The sequence below is a fragment of the Aquila chrysaetos genome, chromosome 4, assembly GCF_900496995.4.
Source record: "Aquila chrysaetos chrysaetos chromosome 4, bAquChr1.4, whole genome shotgun sequence".
Taxonomy (NCBI): domain Eukaryota; kingdom Metazoa; phylum Chordata; class Aves; order Accipitriformes; family Accipitridae; genus Aquila; species Aquila chrysaetos.
The window spans coordinates 4,714,187-4,738,942 of NC_044007.1; the positions used below are offsets into that span (position 1 = coordinate 4,714,187).

A 24,756-nucleotide genomic window follows, 5' to 3' on the forward strand; every position below is an offset into this window, starting at 1 on the left:
AGCAATATCTGAAAACGCCCGTAGTCATGATCCAGAAGAGCTGCTCTGTTGTCTGATACTAGAAACGTTTACTGAAAGTGAAGCTTCCAAATAATGCTTCCTGCCTTCACCTTAGTTTCATTTAGAGACCGTATTTTTAGAAAAATGGTTTTAGAGAGACTTCCTATTGACAAACACAGATTGCATTAGCCTAATGCTAAAACATGCTTTGAGTTGTGAAAACACCACCTGATTATTAAGTATGCGTTAGGACTTGCCACACAAGGAAACTTATTGATATAATTACACTAGTATAATTATGCTCAGGCGATTTCCTGTGTCGACAAGCCCTTAGATGCAACTAGTTTGGCCCCTTATTTAGTAACTCATTAGGCCTCTGACTGCACATTAAAATTGCATAATTCTTTGCTAAAAAAACTTCAACGTGCAAGTTTAGTGCTGACTGGCAGTGCTTCCAGGGTGCTAAGCAGACCAGCAGTTAAGCTTTAAAAAATGATGAAGAATGAAGGACAAAAGAAATGAACGCTCTAAGTCTGGAAAATGGTTATAAATTAAATGGTCCTGAAAAATCGTCATGACATAATTGTGTGGATTTTGGAGTAGATGAGCTGAGCCATGCTCATTCAAGAGTGTGGCTCGCTCACACCTTTTATATACTAGGAGAGTCTTGGCCAGCTGACTCCTTGAGTCACTCTCTTATCTCTAGTTTTGATCCACAGTAACATGCTGGAGTAGGAGCATGCCTTGCGTTTGCAATAGTTTTCAATTTGCAAAATTCAGTATTTGTATTAAAGCAGCATTTCTGTGATTGTGCAGAGTTCCTCTACCACTACCTTTTCCCTGCCACTGTCTTTTGACAGAGTAATTGTGCTTGATTATTAATTTTATTTCAGCAAACTGCCACAAGACGGTTATTTTTCTACTATCTGTCTTTTTCCAGATTCCTTTTTTTTGGTAGAAATTACAGTTCTTATGATTGATAACTATGAACATTTAGTTTATGTAAATTGGATGAATTATAATAGGAAGTCTGTTTTTTTCATGATAAAAATAAGCCTAAAGACAGTATACTGGCACCTCATTATTCAATACCTAGCTTACCTTAATTCACACCTTTAAAATGGGGCTCTTGATGGTCTCAATCATCACATCAAGGCTGAAACGTTCTCATTATTCATATTACCATCTAGCAAATGAGTGAGGAGCTTCTGATATTTATCACACGGGTGCTCCGTCTTATTAGTCTTTCATCTTTCTTCTAATTCATTCTTCCCCTGACAGCGCTTTAAAAGTAAAATCCAGGTATGCATGTAGATTTTCCAATGCTTTGAAATACTGTCTCTCCAAAACCATCATCTGTGTTCATGAAGGAGTCTCTGAAAACCAGGAATGGAGAACATAATGTGTGTTGGGGTATTAATTTTGGCAGGTTTCCTTGGGCAGGGTGTCACCTCGAGCTCCACTGTCCAGCGATATCCTCTGTAACACACCTCATCACGCTGCAAAACCATCTTACTAGGAACCTTTGTGCTAAGAAGCATTCTTGTATTTGTACGGCTTTTGTCACATTTAAAAGTGAGCGAGTGATGGGAATTAGTCAGGAGTGCTTCAACAAGGAGTTGGGGCAGCTGAATCACTTTGAATGTAGCAATTATCTTTTACGATTGAGGCTCATGGTTTTTTCTTTGATAGAAAAGAGTAGTAAGCCTCTAGCCTTTCTTATCCTCACCAAATTCAGTATTTTGTGACTCTACAGAGCTGGTTGCTGCAATAGATTTCACAGAAGATAGTTTGATTTTGCATTCTTAATTTGAGGCAATAGTCCAAAAAGTGAATTCAGATCAACGGTTATAATATTTAGTTTTTTCCCTTGAAGTTCAATTCACATCCCTCAGTTCTATAGTTAATGCGTATGTATCTGTTTTATGCAGCAAAAATATAGGTTGACTGCTTATCGAGTCAGTGCTGCTGTTTAATAAACAGTACTTATCTCCTTGAAGCAACACCCTGCCCTAAATAAGTTTGCCTAGGGAGTTGAGCCAGAAATAGCTTCCTTTTTTAAAATTTTTTTTTTTATTGGATCGTAAAAGAATAGTTGAAAAGTATGTTTAAAATGAAAATACAGGGTGGTAGTAGTCCTGCTTTCTGCACAGCTTGGTTATTTTTTTTCCTCCATCAGACATGCAGGTTGTACAACTGTGATCACATCTTTCCGCAGGAGTCTGTACTTCTCTCAGCATTTCATGTTATTCTCAAAACTGAATATATGCCTTCACTTTTATTTACTGTTTGTCACTAAAACTCCAGTGGAGGAAGGTAACGATGTTGTTGAGCAACGTGTGGTTGTGTTGATCCCTGAACGCTTATAGATATGGATTTGTTACGCTCCTGTGAGAAGTAGTAAATGATGCCATTTTAATACAGCGGGAGGAGGATGTGTTACTTAATTACAAAATTACTTAATTTTGCAGCATAAATAGCTTGTAGAGGGGTTTCACCCTCCATGACGCTAGTCTTTGTACTTCCAAATCTTGTAAGATTAATATTTTTTTTATCATTTCTGAAAACTCGTCGTGATGTACCAAATCTGGCACAGAAGAAGGAAGGGCAGGGGAATTAGGATGTGGCAGTAGATACAGAAATGTTAGAAGGCATAAAAATAGACAGCAAAGAGAAGGGAAGTACTTAATATTGATGAGATAATAGTTGACCAGGTAATAGTAGTAAGGCAATACATAATGCAGCTAGAATGTGGAGTGTGGATAACAAGAAACGGAAATGTTAAAATACAAATGCCAGGAGCCTGGGCAGAAAATTAAAATATTTTCGAATGGGTGGTGCTCTGGGGGTCGTGCAAGGACAGAAAAAAAAATCATAAAATAATGTTAACGGCTAGGACATAGTTTTCAAATGGGAACGTTCTGTTACAGAAAGATGGAAATAAAAATATGTACAGTGATGAGCTGTAAAGCATTAAGCAACAGAATGGCTGAAATCATAGGTGGGAGCCAGATTTCTTCGGGAAAACGATGGTGAACAATATTCTGGTGGAGCAGAGGTAGATGCTTGGTGCCCATCCTCCTGATCTGATTTAGAGGTGGATAATAGAAACCTTTGTCATATTGCAAGTATAAATATTTGTGGGAATATTTTTATGTTACTTTCCAGTTGTGGTGGTAATGCTATAAATAACTTTGTTAGTTTTCATATCCACAGTAGAGGGTTCTTTCCACTTAATGACACAGAAACTTTGAATTTGTCATACCAAGCAAGATGATATGGTGACTGCGGGGGCCACCCGAGTGAGTTAATCATGTTCAGAAAAACTATTTGAAGTAAGAAGAGGTCCCGTAAGTGTAGGGGAAAAGATGACAAATCCATGCCTTAGAAGTCAAGATGTGCAGAAATTTTAAAAAAAAAAAAAAAAAAAAAAAAATTGCCAAAGGTTGAGCGGAATTAGTCAGCTAAGTATTTCAACTTGCCTTCAGGGATTTAAATAGGAAAGGTCAGATGCAGAGGCAGATGGGTTGCTTGTGGTGAGGACTGGGTTATAGATAAGAGTCTAGAGCTATTGTGTGAAAACTAAGAAGATACTTTGCTTCATTTCTCAGTACAGGTGTTGACACTGCAAGGGCAAGATGGATAAATAAGAATAATATTCAAATGAGAATTGCTATATTTCCATTGAAAGCAAAACTGAAGGAGTTGGTATACTTAAATTAAGGAGACAGAATAATCTTTTATTACAAAACCCTGAAGTTTTAGGTCATGGAAATGCAAGTCTTTAGCAGCAAGCGTCTTTAACATATTGATCAAGTTAGTGTTGGAGAATCACAGACTTTAATGGCAATGCTTATAAAAGGGAGGAAAAAAAAAAGGCAAATTGAAGTTCTGTAACATGACATCAAGAAGGTGTATGCCTCAATATGTTTGCAAGAGAAGATCTAAAACAAGCTTCCCAAACATAAAACAAATGAGAAAACCCAAGATTTTAAAAAATAAATAAATAAAATAACTAACATAACCCCCTATCGTGTTCTCAATGTCAAACCAAACTATATGGATTCTCATGAAATATCTGGTATGTGGGGAAATGGGTGCTGGAAGTCGGGCTAGTAGAATGGTAAAAATAAGGAGATACTGATGAGTTGGAAACTGCCCATGGGGAGTGTTGAAGGGTAAAGCGGGGAAACGATGCTACTAAGGTTGTGAATGGTCTTGTTTATTATTTCACTAACGATCTTTGCATGCATTTTAGGAATAAGTACATGAAACTTCATCATAGAGCGTAGGAGGCATTGTCAGAAAAAGGAGGTCCTGAGCATCATACAGAAGGCAGCAGGGTAATGGATATGGGTTAAAAAAATAGATACATTAAAGATCATGTAGCTTGGAGTTAATAGTGAACTGGGAGATGATCAGTCATAAACAACTGAGGCACGCACGTACTGACTGGTCACTGGGTGGCTGGGAGCTGCTGTATAAGGCAGTGGTACAACAGGCAAATGCAGTTTTGGGCTCATTAACCCAATGTTTCCAATTGAGAGATGAAAGCATCAGTGTGGTTCTTCTGGACCCTGATGGGCCCTTGTGTGGAATAACACTTAGTCTTGTTCAGGAAAGGTGAGGTGAAAATGCATTAGCTTGAAAAATGACTGCAAGGATGAGAATGAAGCCTGGTTTATCAGAAGAGACTAACAGACATAGTGTAGCCTAAAATGAAGAATTAAATGAGAACTTGGTTTAAATCTAAAAATGCAGTAAGGACTACTTAATCTGAAGGTCAGTGAGTATAACCTGACGATGAATAAATAAAAATGGAAGGATGTTTTTGAGCATTAGAGCATCACGGTTCTGGAACAGCTTTCCAGTAGGGAAAGTGAGGGTGGAAAAGTAGTGACTGATCTGCTAGTGAAGGGATGTGTATTGTTTCTGGTGCTAGCAGAGGACTGAATTTGATAATCCCAGGAAACCACACCTGGATTCTTACATAAGTAATGAGAAGCCTCCTGGGTTATTTCACATGTGAAGATTTTGCTGCAAGTTGTTATTCTGTAGACCACGGAAAACCTGAGTACTGATGCTGTAGGAGTTTTGAATACTCAAGTTGGTACCTTATGCACTTCTCTGAATTTTTAATGGAGTTTCCTAGGTTGAAACAACCGCAAGCAGCTATTATGCTTCTGCTTCATGTTGTCTGATCTACGGTTGGCATTTGAGCTCAAGAATACGGTACAGTAGCAGTAGACTGTTTGCTCTGTTTGCTTTCTGTTTAAAGGAAGCAGTAGGGTATAGTTTAATTCTAATACATAGTGTTTTTCCAGAGAGCTGCAACGTGTAGGAACAGCTCCTGTGCTGTATTTCCCTGTTCGGCAAGCTGTGCGGTATGGTCATTAGAGCAAAATGTATATAGCTGAAATGCCTGCATTGTATTCGCTTTAGATGCGTGCAGCTCCTACAAATGTGATCTCAAAGGTGGTTTAAGTGGTAGAAACTCCATTTTATAGGTGTTTGCTCAAATAAATGTGGTTAGGTGATTCGCTTCGGTGTCTGTTTTGAAATTGAGGTTCTTCCCTGCAGCAAAGATCTGGTTCTCACTTTCCCAGCAGTGCCTGCTTGGCTGCTCAAATTCCGACCCAGCTGACTTGTAGTATAGGAAAATGCAACTCATTTGAAGACTTTTTCAGTAATCAGGGCTAGGAAATACAGCAAATGGTGAACCAGCATGGGAAGAAGACAATCAAAATTCATGGGCTCCTGATAGGGTGGGGTTTTTTTCAGGTTTTGGATTGTTTAAAAGAAGTTACAGGTTTAAATGTGCTGTGCTTTATTGGTCAAATAGCCTGTAAATTTGTTTAACTGTCAGTTTGTTACAGCTGATGGCTAATTTGTGCTTTCTCTTTTTTCAGTGCTTGCACCTCCTCCGCCATTGCCACCACCAATACAGGGATATGCCTTTAAACCTCCTCCTCGACCAGATTTTGGCACTTCTGGGAGAACAATCAAACTGCAGGCCAACTTCTTTGAAATGGACATTCCTAAAATAGATATCTACCATTACGAATTGGATATAAAGCCAGAAAAATGCCCCAGAAGAGTTAACAGGTAATATTGTGCTTTGCTTTTCCTCAATTTATTTACGGTCTTGTTTTCCTTTGAAAATGCTGGAGCCCTGTGCCTGTCTTCATTGAGGATTGGAGGATGTATCTGTCTTTAGTCATTGTTTGTACTGATGGCTTCCAACTTTGCATATCCATCAAAAGGCATTCTTTTTCTCCGAGCCTTTCTGTACCAATCCAAGATTTCTGTGCTAATCATCCCTTATTTTGATTGAACTTGTCAGCATCTTAAGATGCTGATGATTAAAGCCACTGGTGACAGATAGATAAACTGTATTGACTCTAGTGGAGCTAGGTCAGTATAAGCCAACTTGATAAATATGATTCTTAGTATTGGTTGGATAAATATTGGAGTGCAATTGGCTGACAAGCCCTTCAGCAGGGAGTTGGTGTTACCAGCTTGTTTTCCCACCTTCCCCTGCTGACAAGGGGAGGCAAAACCCATTTGTTTGTGCTGCTGTGAGAGGATTGTGGAGGGACTAAATTAGGTAAGAAATTATCCTTCATCAGTCGATGCTATATAAGGGAAAGATATGCTCCTGAAACAGATTGCAAGGTGAAAACATGAATCGGTTGGCCAAGGAAACAAGCAATTAGGTCTTGCATTTTGCATATGTGCCCTATTAGTCACAGTGTGGCAACCTCATTGACTTGAAAAAGAGTGGTGTTGCCAGAAGTGAAACTTGAGAACAAGACTTGGCACTAACTGGAAACCACAAGTGTCATCTTCATAACTACCTACATCTTGACTGTAGAGGATCGGAATGGCATGTTTATATATTCAAGAGTAAAACCTTTCCTTGTTAAAAAAGGTCACATGGGTGGAATATGTAGTCATGAGCACGAACAAAGTGTGGAGTCAAAAAGCCACCCGAAAGCCAAAGTTTTCTTAATGTGAATTAATAAACTGGAGTGCATTATCCATTGTTATACTAAAGAGTTGGTAATGATAGCATTTTCATAAAGCAGCATCTCTATGCTTTGCTGTCCCATTTTTTTCCTGTGGTAATCTATTATAAATTTAACTTTTAAGCTAGTCGAGAATTGAATTCAATTTTCACTTAATGAAGTGTGTGTTCTGTTTCTTTTGAGTGCTTATTCCTGCATGCGTTACCCTGTAGATGTACATGCAGTCACCTGCACCTGGGTTTTTGTGAGCTGTGACCTTTCAGTCCTACATATATACCTATATTTTTGTGTGTGCTTATATATGTATATCGGATTATGCAGGATGTACGTGTAGTCCAATTCTAAATGATAGCTTTTTGAGCTGGCTTACACATTTCTAGTATTTTGGTCATATAATTCAGATGTATATTTACAGTAAATAGTTTTTATCATTACTTTATATGTTGTAACCTCTAGAAAGGATAGAGGGAGATTTTATTTTCATTTACACTACTCCCTCATGTGTCCCAGCTGTGTTCTTCAGTTTTATTCTAGGACTTACTATAGCTTGGACTGTGACCCTCCAGACCCACTGCAGGGATGCGTACAGTGTACATGCAGGTTCCACACCGACGAGACATGAGCTGGAGCAGGACTGGAAAACACAGAGCTGAGGCAATGTGCTGCTGTGCCAAATCAGTACAGTCTGGCTACAATTCTTCACATGTTGCAGAAAGGCCAGATCTATTTGGATAGTTAAATAGGCAGAGTGGGCAATGTGAGTTTGCCTCTGCACTGTGGATGCCCTCGGTTTAATTCACAAGGACAGCTAGGACTCGTACAAGGTTCAATATGAACTTCGCTTGCAGTCGCTGGCCCCGAGTTCTAGATGTGCTTGCGTGAACTCGGTAGAATAGTAGTCCCAAAGGGCTGAAATTAGTGAATTGGTAGATAACTCTTCTTTTAACCTCACATGGAGAAAACAACTTACTTTTCATTAAGATATCTCCACCCACAGCTGAGAAATACCATTGCTAAATGTGGTTTGAAGCTTGAAAACCTTAAGTGGAAGTGTTCATTTTATATAAAGTAGCTCACAATCGGAAGAACTTGCTCAGTAAAAGAATGGGTTTTCCATTGTTCAATCTTTAACTCAAAGTTGAAAAATACCTCCTTCCTCCCACCCTCCAAATTATGTGCTTGTTCAGTCAGACATTGCAGACCTGAGGCAGAAATTACTGGGTCAAGTTTTATTCATACTTCTCAGGAGGTCAGGCAAGTTTCTTTCAATGGGCACGTCTTGTCTTAAAGGCTTGTCACACAGCAAAGAAACTCAATTAAACCAGTCTTCATTCTTTTCTTGAATGAATTCAGAGTTTCATCTCAGCTTTTTGCATCACTATAATATCTAACCGTATGCTGGGTTAATTGCTTTTCCAAGTCAAGGTGTATGAAATAGTCAGCTGCAGCCTCTCCGAGCTGCTAGTTGACAATGATGCTGAAGAAAGCGTATGCTGTGGTTTCCTTTCTGTGTCAGTTTAACTTCTTAATGCCCTTTAGCCCCAAGCTGTATGTTAAGGATCTTGTAGGCAGCGTATTGCAGACTGCTGATGGATTTTGGATTTTACAGCCTTGTGATACAGATAGCCTGAAGGATGTCTCTTTGGGACATTTGGACCAAAGACCTTTGGCATCAAAGGGTGTTATTATTCCAACAGACCTCTCATCAGCTGGTGAACTGCTTTGCATGACCAGTGCGTAAACACTGTGGTTTGACAAGAGCTTTGTGAGTGGTTACCTCATTCATACAAATGTGCAGCCTAATTCCAGCTATGCTTAATTAAATGAATATGTATTTTTAATATGTACAGGTTCCAGTGAATGTGTATACCCAGGTTTGTTGGATGGATCCCAGTTTTGTTGCATACATGAAAAAATTACATTTAAAAGTACTCTTTTTCAGTGCGATGCAAAAAGTTTGCATATCACTGTCATCACAGAACTATTGTCCTTACACTAAGGCTGTAGGCTTGGATAATGATTTTTTTTTTTTTTTTTTTTTCCCCTCCATTTTTTTTGAAAGCTTCTCAGGTTGCTGAGCTTTTGGCCCAAGGTCATCTGCAGAAAGGGCTGTAGGACAGGGGAGCAGAAGCCCCCAGGGAATACCAAGCACCTCTCATGCTCTCTCAAGCTCAAAATGAGCTTTTGCTTTACCACTTTCAGTAGATCACAGAAAAGAGGAAGGAAAGTTTCAATCTGAAAAAGCTAAAAATAGCTGCTTTAAGAAAACAGTTTAGTCTGTGAAAAGGTTGTTTTAATTCAGATCAGTCAAACAAATCTTGCCTTTAATACCCAACAGTGGACAAACCTTTCATTTGCCTAGTGCCTCTATTCATAGATATTAGCATTAGTGTTCATCTGCTACTTAACTTTAAAAGTAAAAAGTTGAATTAACGTAATCTTTTTGTACTTTCAGAGAAATAGTCGAGCATATGGTTCAGCACTTTAAAACCCAGATTTTTGGGGATCGCAAACCGGTGTTTGATGGAAGAAAAAACCTTTATACAGCTATGCCACTTCCCATTGGGAGAGATAAAGTAAGTTTTAAATAGAGAAGTTTCTAATTGGAGATTTTAATGTAATATTTGCAGAGCCTTTTTGATAACTGATAGAAACTGATTTTATATTTCTGGAATAGATTTCTCCTTCTGTTGCCACTTTGCTCAGCGTGTGGTTTGCCAGGACAGAAGTGTGAGCTTGTTGCCCTCAAAATGCTTGCTCCCCTTTTCATATCCCTCTTTTCCTCCCTCTCTTTCTCCCCACTTGCATGGTTTCTGCTGGTTTGGTGAGCTGGATCAACTGCCCAAGACAGTGGACAAGCTCTGTACTGGCACTAGGGAGAAAGTGAAAGCACAGTTGAGTTTGGTAGAGGGGAGTGGAAGCACCCCTCTGGGCAGCAGCAAGCTGTTGTGTCAACTCGCTAATCTCATCAAAGCCCACTGTAAGCTGATTCTTGCTATCCACTAGCTGAAAGAAACTCCTCCATCCCTCCATTGCCTGTATGGAACCTCTTCCCTAATCCTTTACGACATGAGAGCCAAATTAATTTAAACTGCACAGGTTAAGACCTGCTAGCTTAGCCCTGGGGGAATTGAAGAGGACTTGCATGTTCTGTTTGCCAGCTCTGTATGTGGGGCGGTGACCTCTTTGGTCACTCTGGTTGTAGCTGCAAAGAGTACCCACATCTGTGCTCATTGACTGGTGAAGTAGAAGGGACTGTGCTGGAACATGCTAACACACAAACCCTATAAAATAATTTAGTCTACACATCTGTGGTCTAACATGAGATTGAATTTTCTGTGGCTTTTTTTATTTAGATGGAACACTTGAGGATACAGTCATTCTTACTACTTGTTTGTACTACGGTAGTTCCCAGAGGCCATTTTAACCTTTTGCTGTGGGTGCAGGTGAAGAATGTTGTATCCCACAGAAGTTGACTACAACCTAAGTGCACAAAAGTAAAATGTAAGGGGGAAAGGGAAATACAGAGAAATGTGGAAACATGGTTGTTATAAAACTGGGAAGAGAGCTCAGGTCTTCTGAAATTCAGTAGCAGTGTGCTATAAAATAGTTCATGCTGTCCTTTGCTGTCTTATATTGTATGCTTGTGCAGTGCTTGGCATAGTTAATAGTTCTACCTGAATCAAGCTCTTAATCTCATATGTGTAATTTTTATTTCCCCCAAATGTATTTAAGTGAATGTCATGCAGTAGAGGTCAGTCCCTACTCAGTCTTAATTATTTTTGATTAACTAATGAGGTAACATCTGGGAAAACTATAAAGGAATCACTAAAAGTATTAGAGATTTGATTATTTTTTTTTAATTGCTTTCACATACAGTATTCCAGTTCCTACAGATTTGACAAATAAGATTGCAAAGTATTTGCCAAAGGTGGAATAATACTTGATGAGTGTCTCCTAGGGGTTTAAACAATTTCTCTGAATGCATGCAGTTACCTTATAACTGTAAAACTTTCCAACTTGTGGATGACTGACAATATTTTATGACAAGTATGAAGTTCTACATTTAGTAAGTAAAGGTAAATGAAAAATTGCTTCTATTTGGTGGATAAACAAACTGGGATCACGTTAATCCTTGGATCTAATGAGACTTTGTGAGATGCAAGTTGACCCTACTCTCATTGGGAACTGGATGAGATGACCTCCTCCTTCTGTTCTTTCTGTGTCTGAATGCCTGCTGACCAAATAGGACTTGATTCTTCATGCTTTGGATTTTAAAGCCCACATATACTAAATCATACATGGTAAAAATGAAGTCTAGTGACAGTGTGTCAGCAGGAAATGCTTTTGATGCCCCAATTCCTTTGTGTCCATGTAAATGAATGTTGTCGTGTACAGCTGGGAAAAGGCTGACTTTAATGATGTTAACCATTTTGGGTGGGACAGAATTATCTAGCCAGAGTGACGATCATTTGCAAAAGGTGGTCACTGAGGAAACTGTTTTTAGCGGAGGTTAGCACAAGATGGTTCAGATAGTTTCATCTGTGGCTGACATTTAAGCTCGCTTTTAATAAGTACATATTTTTTCCCTATTTCCCATGGGATATAGGACTTTGTCGGTTGTTCTGCTGTACATATATTAATGTTATTACCCTGGAGGAAAGAGCTAATAGAGATAAATCTTCAGCTGGTTTAAATCAGACGTGGGGAAATTTAACTTAATGAGGGAAATTTTTACATGGTGCTAAATTAGTTTAAGCGTGGTTTAAACCAGTTTAAAGCTTGTAGGTATTAGGACTTTCCTCCAGCATAATTAGATTAGGTTTCTTTGGGGTTTTCTTTGGCTGTTCCATACATAACAAATGTAGGAAGTTTACTGCACATCTGATTACATTTAGGATCATATTGAAAAGATTCATGAACATACAGTGATTAATAGATGATCCTTAATCTAAGTGGAAGACGACCTTGATTTACTTGCAGTGTGCATCAGTAGTGGAAGAACTGATGCTAAACAGAAGGCTGAAACCAAATTGCCAACATTTTTATTCCCCCCCCCCCACTCCCTCCTGTTGCTCTTTAACTTAATTAATGCACTCTGTCCTCATCTCTTGGTGGTGGTGGTTGTTCTGGGGTTTGGGGTTTTTTTTGTGTCCTTGCTGACAACCTTGCTTCTTTTATAACTTCTTCTATTATATAAATACTTTTCTGCTGGGCCTTCATGGCTATCATACCTATTTTCATTCCTTCCTTATTGTACCTTGTTTTCACTCTTTCCTTCCTTCATTTCTTTAGGCCTTTTGGAACAAACATGCAACGTGTAAATATTAACAGAATATTTCTTAGTTTTTACTTGTACACATTGAGCAGAAAGAAATGTATAGGACACTGTGAAGGTATGAAGATTAATAGTCTTTTCTTTCCTCGTAGGCTCTAAGAGAAAGCGCAGGTCACCTCTGACTGGGGCTTTGTACTCAACTGCTGCATTACTGTGTTATTTCCCTAAGATGTACTTGGACGATTAAAAGCTAGAATTAAATTTTAACTGAACTTGAAAGTTTTCTTACCTAGCAGGATTCAAGAACAACTGATGTATGTTAACATAAAACTTAAGCAGTCTTTCATTAGAAAAACAGTAATTAAGAGTGAACCAAGCTGCAGTTTGATACAAAAATCCTACTGCTGTTCTCATTTTTTCAGAAGGAAAGTGTTAATCCTGCCTGTGGCCATAACCTTACTCCTCTTGACTTTGTCTATCTGAAATACTGCTAATGACTCTGTACATGATAGAAGCAGACCTCTTTCTTACATCCATAGCTTGAGATTTCCAAACAAGTCCATGGGAGATAGGCACCCGGGTATTTGGTTGGAAACTGTGCATCTGTTTTCCTCTGAATCCCTGGGAAGGAAAAGCTCTTAGATTAATAGAGAAAAGGTATATTGTATTCTCAAAACATGACAAAATAATCACGTAGCATTGCATATATTTTATAGAGGAGAAGGAGTACTAAGAATTCCATAGAAACACATGGTCAAGCTTAATTTTTATTATTTTTAAACAGTGATATGCTGCCTTGTTTGAGTTGATCAGACTACATAAGCTACAAGAGCTATTCTTTTTAAGAATGGTTTTCAAATTTTTCCACAGGCTTAATGATTTTTAACATCCCTACAGTAACTTCCCTTAATTCCTTAAGGTACAAAATTATCTCCACTGTGTTGCAATTTAGCAATGCAACTAGCAGGTAGTAGGTTAGTGGCTGAGATAGTAAATTTTTTCTTTGGTAAAAGAAAACCTGGTAAAACTGTAGTAAATCAAACATTAAATTTGGCTTTAGAGTTTATTCCTAATAGTAAAGTACATGGTAAAATTCCTATTTAAAACTACTTTGTCTTGAAACTTTCCATATTTTGCTTACTCTCTCAAACATGAGTGTGTTCATTTGCCCTTAAAAATATAGAGTGGGATAAATAAAATATTACTGAGCGATTAAATTCTGATTAGCAGTGCCTAAGAGTATATGGGATCTTGTGGATGTGGATTAAGGACACATTTTTTGGTCCTAATGTATCTTTTTTTTTTTTTTTTTTTTTTTAAACATCAACTCTTCACAGCATGTAGTTCAGGTGAGATATTAAAGGAAGAAAACCTGGAAAGTTAGATTTAAACCTTACTTATTTGAGCAGTGACTCTTAATTCAACTGTTTTGAAGTGGAGTTAGACCCAGCAGCAAAAACTGTTTGGGCCAAATTCAGCAGTATGAATTCACCATCACAGCTATGCTAAACTTAATCAGTATTTGCAGTCTAGCAACTGGAATAGAAATTCGTCAATCCTGGGTCTTTTATTTCCACCAGGGACACAGATACTGCAACACAGGTAGTCCTGTTACTTATCTTTTTCCATTCCATCATGGTGGAGGAGGTTTGTGAACTGAAACCAGGAGGGGGGAAAAATAAAATGAATTTTTTTTTTTTTTAAATTAAGGGTACCAAAGTTGTTAATAATCAGATCAGTTGCTTATTAACAGTATCAGGAATAATAGAAATTATGAAACTTGATTTGGAGGAGGAGAGAAGTTTAAAGGAAAATGCTATTCAGGTGCAACAGACATCTTCCATCTGCTGTAAATGAGATGCAAGTTGAAGACTTTTTGATGGTGTAGTGGAAAAAAAGCCTTCATAGAAGGCTTTCAAGCTGTGTCAGCTGAAAACCTGTACCTTTATTTGCACAGCTTCTGAGTAGAGTTAATCTTACAGGCCAGATTCAGACCAGCGACCCCACAATTACCAGACTCCAGTTCCTGTTGCCTTCCCACAGCCATACAGCTCCTTCCTTTCCTTGAGTCTCCTGGTGAATGATGTTTGTACTAGAGGAGAGATGTGGCTGTAATACTAATTTTGACTGCCTACTATAAATTGTCATTTTTGGGCGGTACAGTAAGGCTTATTATTTGTGTTTTATCTTTCCTTCCTATTTTTTGACTGAAGAAGCTAACTATCGCAAAAGACCAGATGATTGCATATATTAGCTCACCGTTACCCATGTATTATTTTTGCTGGCCCACTAATTACAGTTTGTCTTTTAAGTGGATGTCTTTTATATTTAAATTGTAAGCTCCCTAGGACAGGAAAATGCAATGCTTTTGTTTATATCTAGCACAAAGGATACTCTGATCTTGTAATTTCTTGTAGTCACTCCCAGAACTGCTAATCATTTCAGACAAGCCTTAATTTTAGTTGGTTTATGAACTTCAGTGCTCAGGCTTTCTTTGTTTTAATAAAGAGGAGAGATCAGCATCACATGTAATTAGAAGTAATCGGCTAAAGTAATTTACCATAATGTAGTTCACCAGAGTTTCTTACAGAAAAAAATTCAAAGTAGGGCATAACGTGTCAAAGGAGTGCCCCTGTTTCCTGCCTGATAGCATCACTAGTACTTGGGGGTCATCATTTATTCTTTCTTTGGTATAAAATCGGAGGGTTTTGGGCTGGTGGGTTTTGTGGGTTTTTTTGTTTTGCGGGGTGGAGGTGTGTGTGTTTGTTTTTTTTCTTTTTGAAAGCTCCTTGTGGATTTTATTTTCTCTCATTTGAACTATGTCTAGAGTAATAGTATACAAAGCACTCTGGTGCTCTAGAGAGTGAATACCAGAAATTCATGAATCTTGGCAGGTAGTGACAGACCTTGTTTTATTTTAGGCATGCAGGAGCTGACATGAGCGGTGATGCATTAGTATGTGTTGGGTATCCAAAATCAGGTTATCGGATCTTCACTGAGACCTCCCAGTTCTATGCAAGCACTTTCAAATTATAATGTTGCCTCCAAGAGGGAGATAGATGCCAGTTGGGAAGCACACCAGCTTTCTGAAATACACCTTTGGAGAGATCTAGCTGTAAAAAGAGGCTGTACCTAATATATGTTGTTTCTTCATCATTGCTTTTTGTCTCCTCCCATGCTTTATAGCGCTGTTCAGAGGAATCCATCGTCCCTTCCAAGCCCCTTCCATTTCCCCTTTAAATGGAAAGAATCATCTTGGTTTGTTGTTTGGCATTGTTGCAGGTGGAGCTGGAGGTCACGCTGCCAGGAGAAGGAAAGGACAGAATATTTAAGGTGGCTATAAAGTGGATGTCCTGTGTGAGTTTGCAGGCTTTACATGATGCTCTTTCTGGTCGGCTGCCAAGTGTCCCGTTTGAAACCATCCAGGCACTGGATGTAGTGATGAGGCACTTGCCTTCCATGAGGTGAGGGGAAGACCTTGACGTTGTTTAGGAGGTTGCATTGTTATCTGAATCGCTTCATTGGCTTTTTGGGTAGGATGTGCTTTCATAGCTCAACCAAAATAATAGCTAGCTGGCAGATGGCATACTCAGGCAAGAGGCAACACGGTGCTTTTCTGCTCATCTGATGGAATTAGTAGCCTCCAGCCTGGACACAAGTCCCTTTCCCCACTGGTCTTCAGACTTGCTCCATGTTTGTGTGCTCTCAGCTCGGGGGTGCCCTGCCATCTCACTCGTACCCCGTTTCTCTGTAGGGCTCAGAGAAGGAAGCCCTCCCTGAATGGAAAGTAGTTGCAGGTTGGTAGATGTGTAAGGGTGGTTTTAAAACTTGTTACCCTGTTCCTATGTGTCCTTGGGCAGATGTTTGTTGCCAGTTTTGTACAAAGGTTACTGTGCTAGGGGGATATTGATGTCACCCAGTATAGCTATTTTTATAGAAAAGAAAAACTTGAAAATTATTTGGGTTTTTTTCCAAGCAATTGGGATCTACAGCATTTGCGGTCAAACCCAAGAGATACTGGGTTTAATTCTGCTGCCATGAAACAAGTCGCTTAAGACCACTGTTCAAATTAGATTTAATTAGAAAGTAAAGAACAAAGCCTAGCAGGGCTGAACTTTCCTATTTTGAAGGGCTAAACAGAGAAAGAGAGTTAAATTTATGTAAATATCTTTAAATGGCCTTATATTACATTGACTTTATCCTCACATTAAGGATAAAAACAAACAAACAAAAAATCACTTTAGTCAGGTTTTGCAACATAGAAAAAAGCCCAGACTAGTTAGTCACACATCTTTGTTCAGAGAAACATATTGGCGCTGGTTTTGATTAGTTTGATATTAAGTGTGCAGCACTGAATTACCACGATGAAAGAGGCATCAAAAATATGTTAGATCAGTTGTTTACCCATGCAGAGTTTCCATGGATTTCAGGGGCAGCTATGCACAAGTAAAGGGAGAGATTATTACATTGTTGTTTTAATAGCAGAGTTTTAAAATTATTTTCTTACTGAAGCGTAGCTGAATTTTTGATAGAGTACAGAAAAAAGTTATTAATGCTTTTTGTTTGAATTAGTAGTTATAGTAAGGAGTATAATGAAAATAAATTTAAATAAAGATGAGTAGTAGCCAATTTCTTACTGTAACTGGGTGGATTTTGAGACGTGTAACCTGAGTCCTGACAGGAATCTCAGATTATTGGTAATTTGAAACACTGACATTTCTGTGCTTTTGTGGATAGGAATTTGCATTAGTTATGGCTTTATTGCAATTTTTTTTTTTTGCTTTAGTTTTATGATCTGAATTTATTTTCTTTATTGCAGATATACTCCTGTGGGGCGATCTTTTTTTACAGCATCAGAAGGGTGCTCGAATCCATTGGGGGGTGGCAGAGAAGTTTGGTTTGGCTTCCATCAGTCAGTCAGACCTTCATTATGGAAAATGATGTTAAATATTGATGGTAGGTCCTATAAAAATCTTTTCTTGTTCCTTCTTTCTCTTTCAATGGAAAGGCAAAAATATAGTTCCATTTGTTGGATTTCTTAGAAATTTCCTTAGTATTGTTGTAATACAACATTAACGTTTTTGTCCACAGTATCTGCAACAGCATTTTACAAAGCACAGCCAGTTATCGAGTTTGTATGTGAAGTTTTGGACTTCAAAAGTATTGAAGAACAACAAAAACCTCTGACAGATTCCCAAAGGGTAAAGTTTACCAAAGAAATAAAAGGTAATACTTCAATTACACAAAACTGCTTTATTCTGTCTGATGATATGTTACCACTACATGTTCAAAATGTTTTCTATAAGCAGTTGCCTTCTTGGGAGACAGCTATTGCAACAAACAGTGCACATACCTTTTTTTTTTTTTTTTTTTTTAATCAAGAGGCAAGAATCATTTTATTACATGTATTTCAAGACTTTCAGAATTCTACTGATCATTGTTATGTTTCAGTCTGCTGGTCCTTTTTTCTTACTATGGTTAATCTCTGTAGCTTGACAGAGTCACTTTGTGAATATAAGCAAAGTTGGGTCACTTTAGGGAAGCATATGGCTTTAGATTTGATGTGTCACGAGTACAAAGAGTTAAGTGAGTTTATTGATTGAACCAGCCACATTTAGGGCTCAGGTATACACATAAGTAAATTATCACATATTCAAGAATCTGTGGTAACTATATATGTGTGTGCATTTTGCCTGTGGCAAATAGAGGGTAGTTTAATTAGCTTTGCCCTTAATGAAAGGGCTTTAGTGAAACAATGAAGATGATGTGTTTTCCTCTTAAGTGATGGGCTGAACTAAAACTTTCTAGCAGATGGATGATTATTTGTTTTAGTGAGATTAGTTACTGGCTTGTGACTTGTACAAGCTTCTCTTCATTTAAGAATAGGTTCTCTTGACATACTTTTTTTTTTTTTTTTTTTTTTTGTGCCTCACCACCACTTGGTTGTGTCATGTCAAAGTTACTGGTGTGTGTTGGCATCTGGGAACATTTCAGTGTAGAAGTACTACTGAGATCTTCTCTTTTCAGCATGTAGAGCAGCATCCCTTACTATGTCAGTCTCCTTAAAACCAATTTATCTTTCCAAATGAATATTGCTTTATTGTATTTAGAAGTTATATATACTATAGTGCTTTACTCTTCTTAAAGTACCTCCATCTCTAAATATGAGTTAACAGTTAGAAATAGAAAATTTTCGTATTTTTTAGTTTTGAAACGACCTGGTAGTGCCAATCCCAGTTCCATGACAAAGATACTCTAGTTCCTAATTTGATGATCTCAAATTGTTTACAAAGGCTGGGATTTAAGTTTTTTTAAAATTACCTGATCTTACATTTTTCCAATTGCTAATGTCAAGATTTTCATATTCCAGATTTTACCAATAATTTAGCAATGTGTTTTTGCATACTTAGGTATATTCCATACACTTACTGTCCTGGAAGTAAATTACAGTTATTCTAATACCTAATGACTGAATCAAAGAGCAGGAGGAAGGAATATTACTGGTTTTGTTCACTGAAGGTTTCTTCTGGAGAATCGAGGTCTTTCCTTCATGATATGCTAGATAGAAAGCAAGCAAATTAAAAAAGAAAAACAAACTCCATAAATCTATCACGCAGCTTCCTTGTTTCCACAAAATGTCCACAAAATCACCTTTGCCCAACTAGAATTCTGTTAGGAAGAAAAGTATAAATAAATCCTGAGTTTGTACTGGTTGTAAATGTTTTGGAAAAAATAATGGGGCACTGAGTTGCTGGCTGCTATTGTCATTTTTTTCTGTGAGGATTTTCATTCTTCAGCTAGAAGAAGTTATCATAAATTTGCAGCAAAGCTAGCTGTAAATTGAGGTATTGAGATAACAGTTTATCTTTTAATAAAAATACTGTGATACAGATTTCAGAGGTATTAATGAAAACTTGATATTTATTGAAGGTTTTATAATAGATGGCACTTCGAGCCGTAATAAATGATGTGGAGAGAGTAGTATGTTTGGCAAGTTATTAGTGCCTTTGACAGATAGGGGAAATACGCATTCTTATTCAGCAGCAGCCTGAGTTTATATACACGTGCAGGTACATAAGGAATTTTTCTCTACAGCCCTCTCTTTCCTATTGCGAGTCCACATACATCTGTTTCTGCCTGAGCATGAAAGTAATATAAATGAAAATGCTGCATTCAAGCTTGTATTTGTGGCTAATGGTAAATTAGAAACACTTCTTTACAGGTAGCTGTTGTGCTGGTTTGGGGTGGATAATTTGTTCTTCTGGAAGTTATTGGCTTTCAGGTGGGCTTGGCTTTTGTGCCGGTGGGGTTTGCAACAGATGTTTGTCTTCAGGAAGAATAAAGCCCTATGGCCTCATTCCCATGGGCTCCTAGAGGCTGTATGGGTATTTTCCCCCTCTCCTGCCCCAGTTCATTAGTTGAGGGTTGCTTGCAATAGTTGGAGGTCTCACAGACACCTTATGTTTAGACATAAAGTATAAACAAGCTTTTTGTTTCAAGGAGGTTGTGTGCCCTTTTTCTCCTTCTGGCATCCTGGACTTCCTTGGAGGTACAGAATTGGAATTCACTGAATGTGTTTAGCTTCATCTGCAAACTCTTGGGGGCTTTCGGATTTCATCTTGTCTCTGAAATTCTTCGTGGAACTTTGGCTGAAGCTCAGGGTTTTTGAATTTTAAGACTATAAATTGTTTTTTTGAGTTCTGTCTGGTATAACCTGTGGTGCTTGGAGAACATGCTACATAGTGACTAGTTTTACTGCATAGTTTAAGTGGTGTTGTGTAGCATTTTAGGGGGCTGACAGCTTGATTTGGAAGAATTGGTGATACGTCTTTTCCAATTTTTAGGTCTAAAGGTGGAGATAACACACTGTGGACAAATGAAAAGGAAGTACAGAGTGTGCAATGTCACCAGACGACCAGCAAGTCACCAAACGTAAAGTATTTTGCTTCTTTTTAACCGTATGTTTAATCTCAGGCTGGAAAAGTATCTTGCCTGCCTTACTGACATAGGAAAAGTTGTCCTGAAAAATGATACTTTCTTTGGTCAACACTTTTAAAATACATCTCAAAGTATTTTCCCAATTTTGCTGTTCTTGTTCTATTTTTATTCTATAATGAATGTCATGATATTTGAACCAATCACTTTGTTTTAACTCTGTGGGGTTTGGTTGGTTGGTTTGTTTGTTTTTTCATTTAAGGATTTCTTCAACATTGGAAGAACAGGGAGCCCTATTGGTAAGGTAGTGTTTCCCAGAACTGTTGAGTAGAAAAGTAGTGCCAACTGGGATCAGATTTCTAATCTTGCTTATTACCAATCTATTTCTCTTCTGGAAAAAATGTTTGTTTTTAATCACTAACCAGAGATTTGCAGATAACTTGAATATGGAGGTATTTATTCCCATTTTTAAGAAAGTAATATAGGGAACAAAACTGATAACCAGCTTTTATACAAGATGATAACTGATCAGTATCTACATCTGGTATTTAATTGTTTGGGCTTTGTTTCATGCTCTTTCAGTGATGTATTATATTAATGAAAAGACAATATTTGTGCCACCTTGATGTAAGTATATGCAAATGTGTGTGCATATACGGAGATATGCTTGTAATGTACAGAGAGAAATGCATTTCTGAAGCAATAATAGGTTTTGCAACTCTTAGAGTAGGCTTATTATTTTCTGTGCGTGGCATATCATAAAATGTAGTACTGCATGCCTCCCACATAAGCAGAAAACATTAGTCTTTGTCTCGAAGGCACCCGCTCTTAGGAAACTTAAGTTACAGCTTTAGGTATTACCAACATTAGAGAAGTAGCCTTCTGTGGTACTGTTAGAAGACACGTGGTAGTGCCAATGGTGGAGTCTTAATTATAGAAGTACACTTACATCATTTCAGCAAGATAGCTTAAATCATCACTGAGCTTAACTTGTGCCAAGCGTATTGAGCAAGTGTGGGAAAGTATTCTACATAAAGTAATGGCTTATTTTCATATTTGATTTCCGATAGATTCCCACTTCAGCAGGAGAATGGACAAACAGTTGAATGCACTGTAGCTCAGTATTTTAAGGACAGGCACAAATTAGTTTTACGCTATCCTCACCTTCCATGTTTACAAGTTGGACAGGAGCAGAAACACACATACCTTCCTCTGGAGGCAAGTAAACTTTTAGATAATACTGTATTCTGGGAATGGGGGAAGGGGGTTAGAGGCAAAAAGGCTCAAATGCTAACAAACTGTTTTTTGAGTAGCCAACTTTAGAAACTGAGTAGTGCAGCACCGGGGCGGGGGGTAACCCAAACCAAAAACCAGTTGCATTGTGGTTTTTAACTTCCGTTGTGCGGGGATATTTTAGGTGTGCAACATAGTGGCAGGACAAAGATGCATAAAGAAACTCACTGACAATCAAACTTCCACTATGATTCGAGCAACTGCCAGATCAGCACCTGACCGTCAAGAAGAGATTAGCAAATTGGTGAGTGTTCTGTTGAAGATGAGTCAAGCATAGTAATGGACTTAATTTTTCTCTTGCCATTAGCAGATACTGAATAGTTTGTGCACTACGCACAGGTTACAAGCATGTTTCTATAAGCCTTTCTCCATTAATCAGAGAAATACATTCTCACAAAAGGTTTTCAAGAGGGTTTTTTGGTGCTTTATTTCAAATTTTGAGGCAATTCCATTTAAGTGGAATTAACAGAGGCTCTGGATGCGTGGCATCAACCTGTATTTGGGCACATATCCCTTATATATGGGTATCTCAGAAAGTTTTAGATCTCATAAAAAGAACTTCTTTTTTCTGCAAGAAATATCTAATTCCTTTTAATTTCAGATGCGGAGTGCCAGTTTTAATACCGACCCTTATGTTCGTGAATTTGGAATAATGGTCAAAGATGAAATGACAGATGTGACCGGCAGAGTTCTACAGCCTCCTTCAATCCTCTATGGAGGCAGGGTATGTTGAACGGATACTGTACAGTCTGTGATAGCTTCCATTACCAGCTGCACTAACTTCTGTAACATGGTTGTTTTAAATTAATGATGTTGCATGTAATGGGATAAAGTCATCACAGGTGTAATGTTTAGAACTTACATGTAAGTTTTGAAAGTCCTTAAATGTACTGGCCATTTTGCATCTCCCTCAATTACTGCTTTATTTCCGAAAGTCAAGCTAGGTTAAAAGTGCATTTATGTAAACTTCAGAGAAAAAATTGTGTATTTTTCCTTCGCACACTGTTTTATTGTGTGTTGCAAGAGGAAACTTGCCAATAGTGGTTTAAATCAATGTGTGTGCAGAAGAACAGAGACAACTTCAATTATTACTGTTCATATTTTCCTCCCTTAACTCTGAAATCTTCCTGAACTTCTGGTTCGTTTTGAGAGTCCTGGGTGGAGCAGCTGTGTTTAGGACAGCTATCTTAAGGTATTATCTCTAGCAACATGTTTTTCTCTAGAGCCATGTCTTCCTGTTGGGTGTATTTACTCACAAGTTTTTTCTTTACAATGGCTTTTCAGATGGCCTTTCTGACATAATCTTCCTACTATCTTTTAAAAAAAGCTTGAGAAAAGGATTTTTCTATCAGTTATATAATGTGTCTTATTTTTATGCAAGATGAAAGCTTTGGTAGCTGGGATAACTTAATTTGTGGAGGCTTCTGATGATATTTCTGTCCCTATGCACAAATCGGGCTGCTACCTCCGTAAACCCGCAATGGGAAAGGATCTTGCATCTTTTACCTAAAGCTCTTCAGACAAAATTGGGCAGATTAGCTCAAACCTTCCTTCACTGACAGGTTAAGATAACCCAGCTGTCTTTGCCTGATCCTGATTAGGGAGAGTGCTCTCATGAACTGTTCTGGCAGCAGGGGAGCAGGGGGAACAAGAGCTTAATGGCAGATGAATGATGGAAAGTCGGAGTGGGGGAGGTACTGCCTTCAGCAGACACACCTCTGCAAAATGAATTGCCAAATTTGTGTGTGTCCTGAAAAATTCCTATAAATCTTAGCTGTTGCTGCTAAATGAGAAGGCAGACATCGTGGTAACTTGTCTAAAACATCTACGGGATACTAATACTTATTAAGGTAATTAACATCACCAGAATTACTTTAGTCATCTTATTATATCCCTTGTCCTCTAAATAACCCATCACAGTAACGTCTGCTTGATGGGAGGAAAAAAAAAGTGTTGCGCAGGTCAAAGTTTAATAACTGATCATCTTTTGTCAGCTTGTTCACATTTTTTCTAGAGTTGTGTGAGTGACATCGAACCACTATTTGCCTCTACTTAGTGGTGTGTAGAATACTGATAATACTTAAGTTGCTTTTGGAAAGTTCACTGAGTGGTTGTAAAGTCACTGTAGAAATGTACGTTCTTGTTAACATTACATACCAAGCATGAGTCTGACTTACTACCCATATGTATGTAATTTCTCTCTGCTGCTGATTTATACAACCACAGGAAACTATCAACAATAAAAAAGAATAATATGAGCTTTATTTTTATGAGCTTTATTTTTCACCTGGCTAGCAAGCTGTCTTGCTACAGTGATAGAATGATCTTTGTAAGATAGGATAGATGTTTGAACAGTAGAGAGAAAGACCTGAGAATATAAATAGCCTGCTAGTTGGAGGGAAGTGGAAGCATAACTGATTTTTGTTAGCATGAATCAATTTTTGCATTAGTGTTTTGGTTTTGTGGTTTTTTTTCCTTCCACTTCCAGAATAAAGCAATTGCTACACCAGTTCAAGGAGTCTGGGACATGAGGAATAAACAGTTTCACACTGGAATTGAAATAAAGGTTTGGGCAATTGCGTGCTTTGCTCCCCAGCGCCAATGCACTGAAGTTCATCTGAAGTAAGTGTGTTTCATAAAATGGTGATTTTATTATTTATTATGTATGGAAATAACATAATTTCATTTATTTATTTATTTATTTAGTTTATATATTTTGTTAAGTTGTTTAACATATTGCAGTACATCTTTAACAATGCTTTTGAAGTTCTGTCTGTGTGTTTTGAATGATGCCAACATGATTTCAACGCTAGCATCGTGAAATCCTCCAAATCAGACTTACCAAAAGCATTTTATGCTATATGGCAGGTTTCTGACCAGTGAGGCCTTAGGACAGAGTTTAAGATGACTGAAATGAGGTAATTGATGGGTGTTTATCACTCTTTGTCAAGAGTGAAAGCTAACATGTATGTCATCTTGGGTTCTTTTCCTGGTTATACAGAATAGATTTATTTGTGCAGAACTTATTTAAAAGGAAAATTTAAAAAAAGCAATCCAACTTCTGTCTAAAACTTTCTACCCTCTGGAGTTACCATCATGTGCAAGTTGCTGTATTTGCAAGATGAATAGGGCTAGTTGTTTTGTTGACTTTGAGCATTTGAATGAAACTTTCAAATTTAGATGGAACATGATTGTTGAAAAGACTATTGTTTAAAGTGATAG

At 37.9% G+C, this 24,756-nt stretch overlaps 1 protein-coding gene across 3 annotated transcripts in view; it reads left to right on the forward strand.

The window, feature by feature from the left end:
- Positions 1-24,756, forward strand: part of AGO2 (argonaute RISC catalytic component 2) — a 74,574-nt gene that overhangs the window by 15,398 nt on the left and 34,420 nt on the right. For 2 of the 3 annotated variants that reach the window (XM_030011682.2, XM_030011679.2), the window contains exons 2-11: positions 5,910-6,105; positions 9,484-9,604; positions 15,589-15,770; positions 17,126-17,262; positions 17,398-17,532; positions 20,151-20,238; positions 21,312-21,459; positions 21,659-21,778; positions 22,136-22,258; positions 24,023-24,156. In XM_030011682.2, coding sequence (XP_029867542.1) covers positions 5,910-6,105; positions 9,484-9,604; positions 15,589-15,770; positions 17,126-17,262; positions 17,398-17,532; positions 20,151-20,238; positions 21,312-21,459; positions 21,659-21,778; positions 22,136-22,258; positions 24,023-24,156 — 1,384 coding nt within the window. Of the gene's footprint in view, positions 1-5,909; positions 6,106-9,483; positions 9,605-15,576; positions 15,771-17,125; positions 17,263-17,397; positions 17,533-20,150; positions 20,239-21,311; positions 21,460-21,658; positions 21,779-22,135; positions 22,259-24,022; positions 24,157-24,756 lie in introns of all 3 variants that reach the window. The other variant, XM_041123056.1, reaches the window with a different exon arrangement.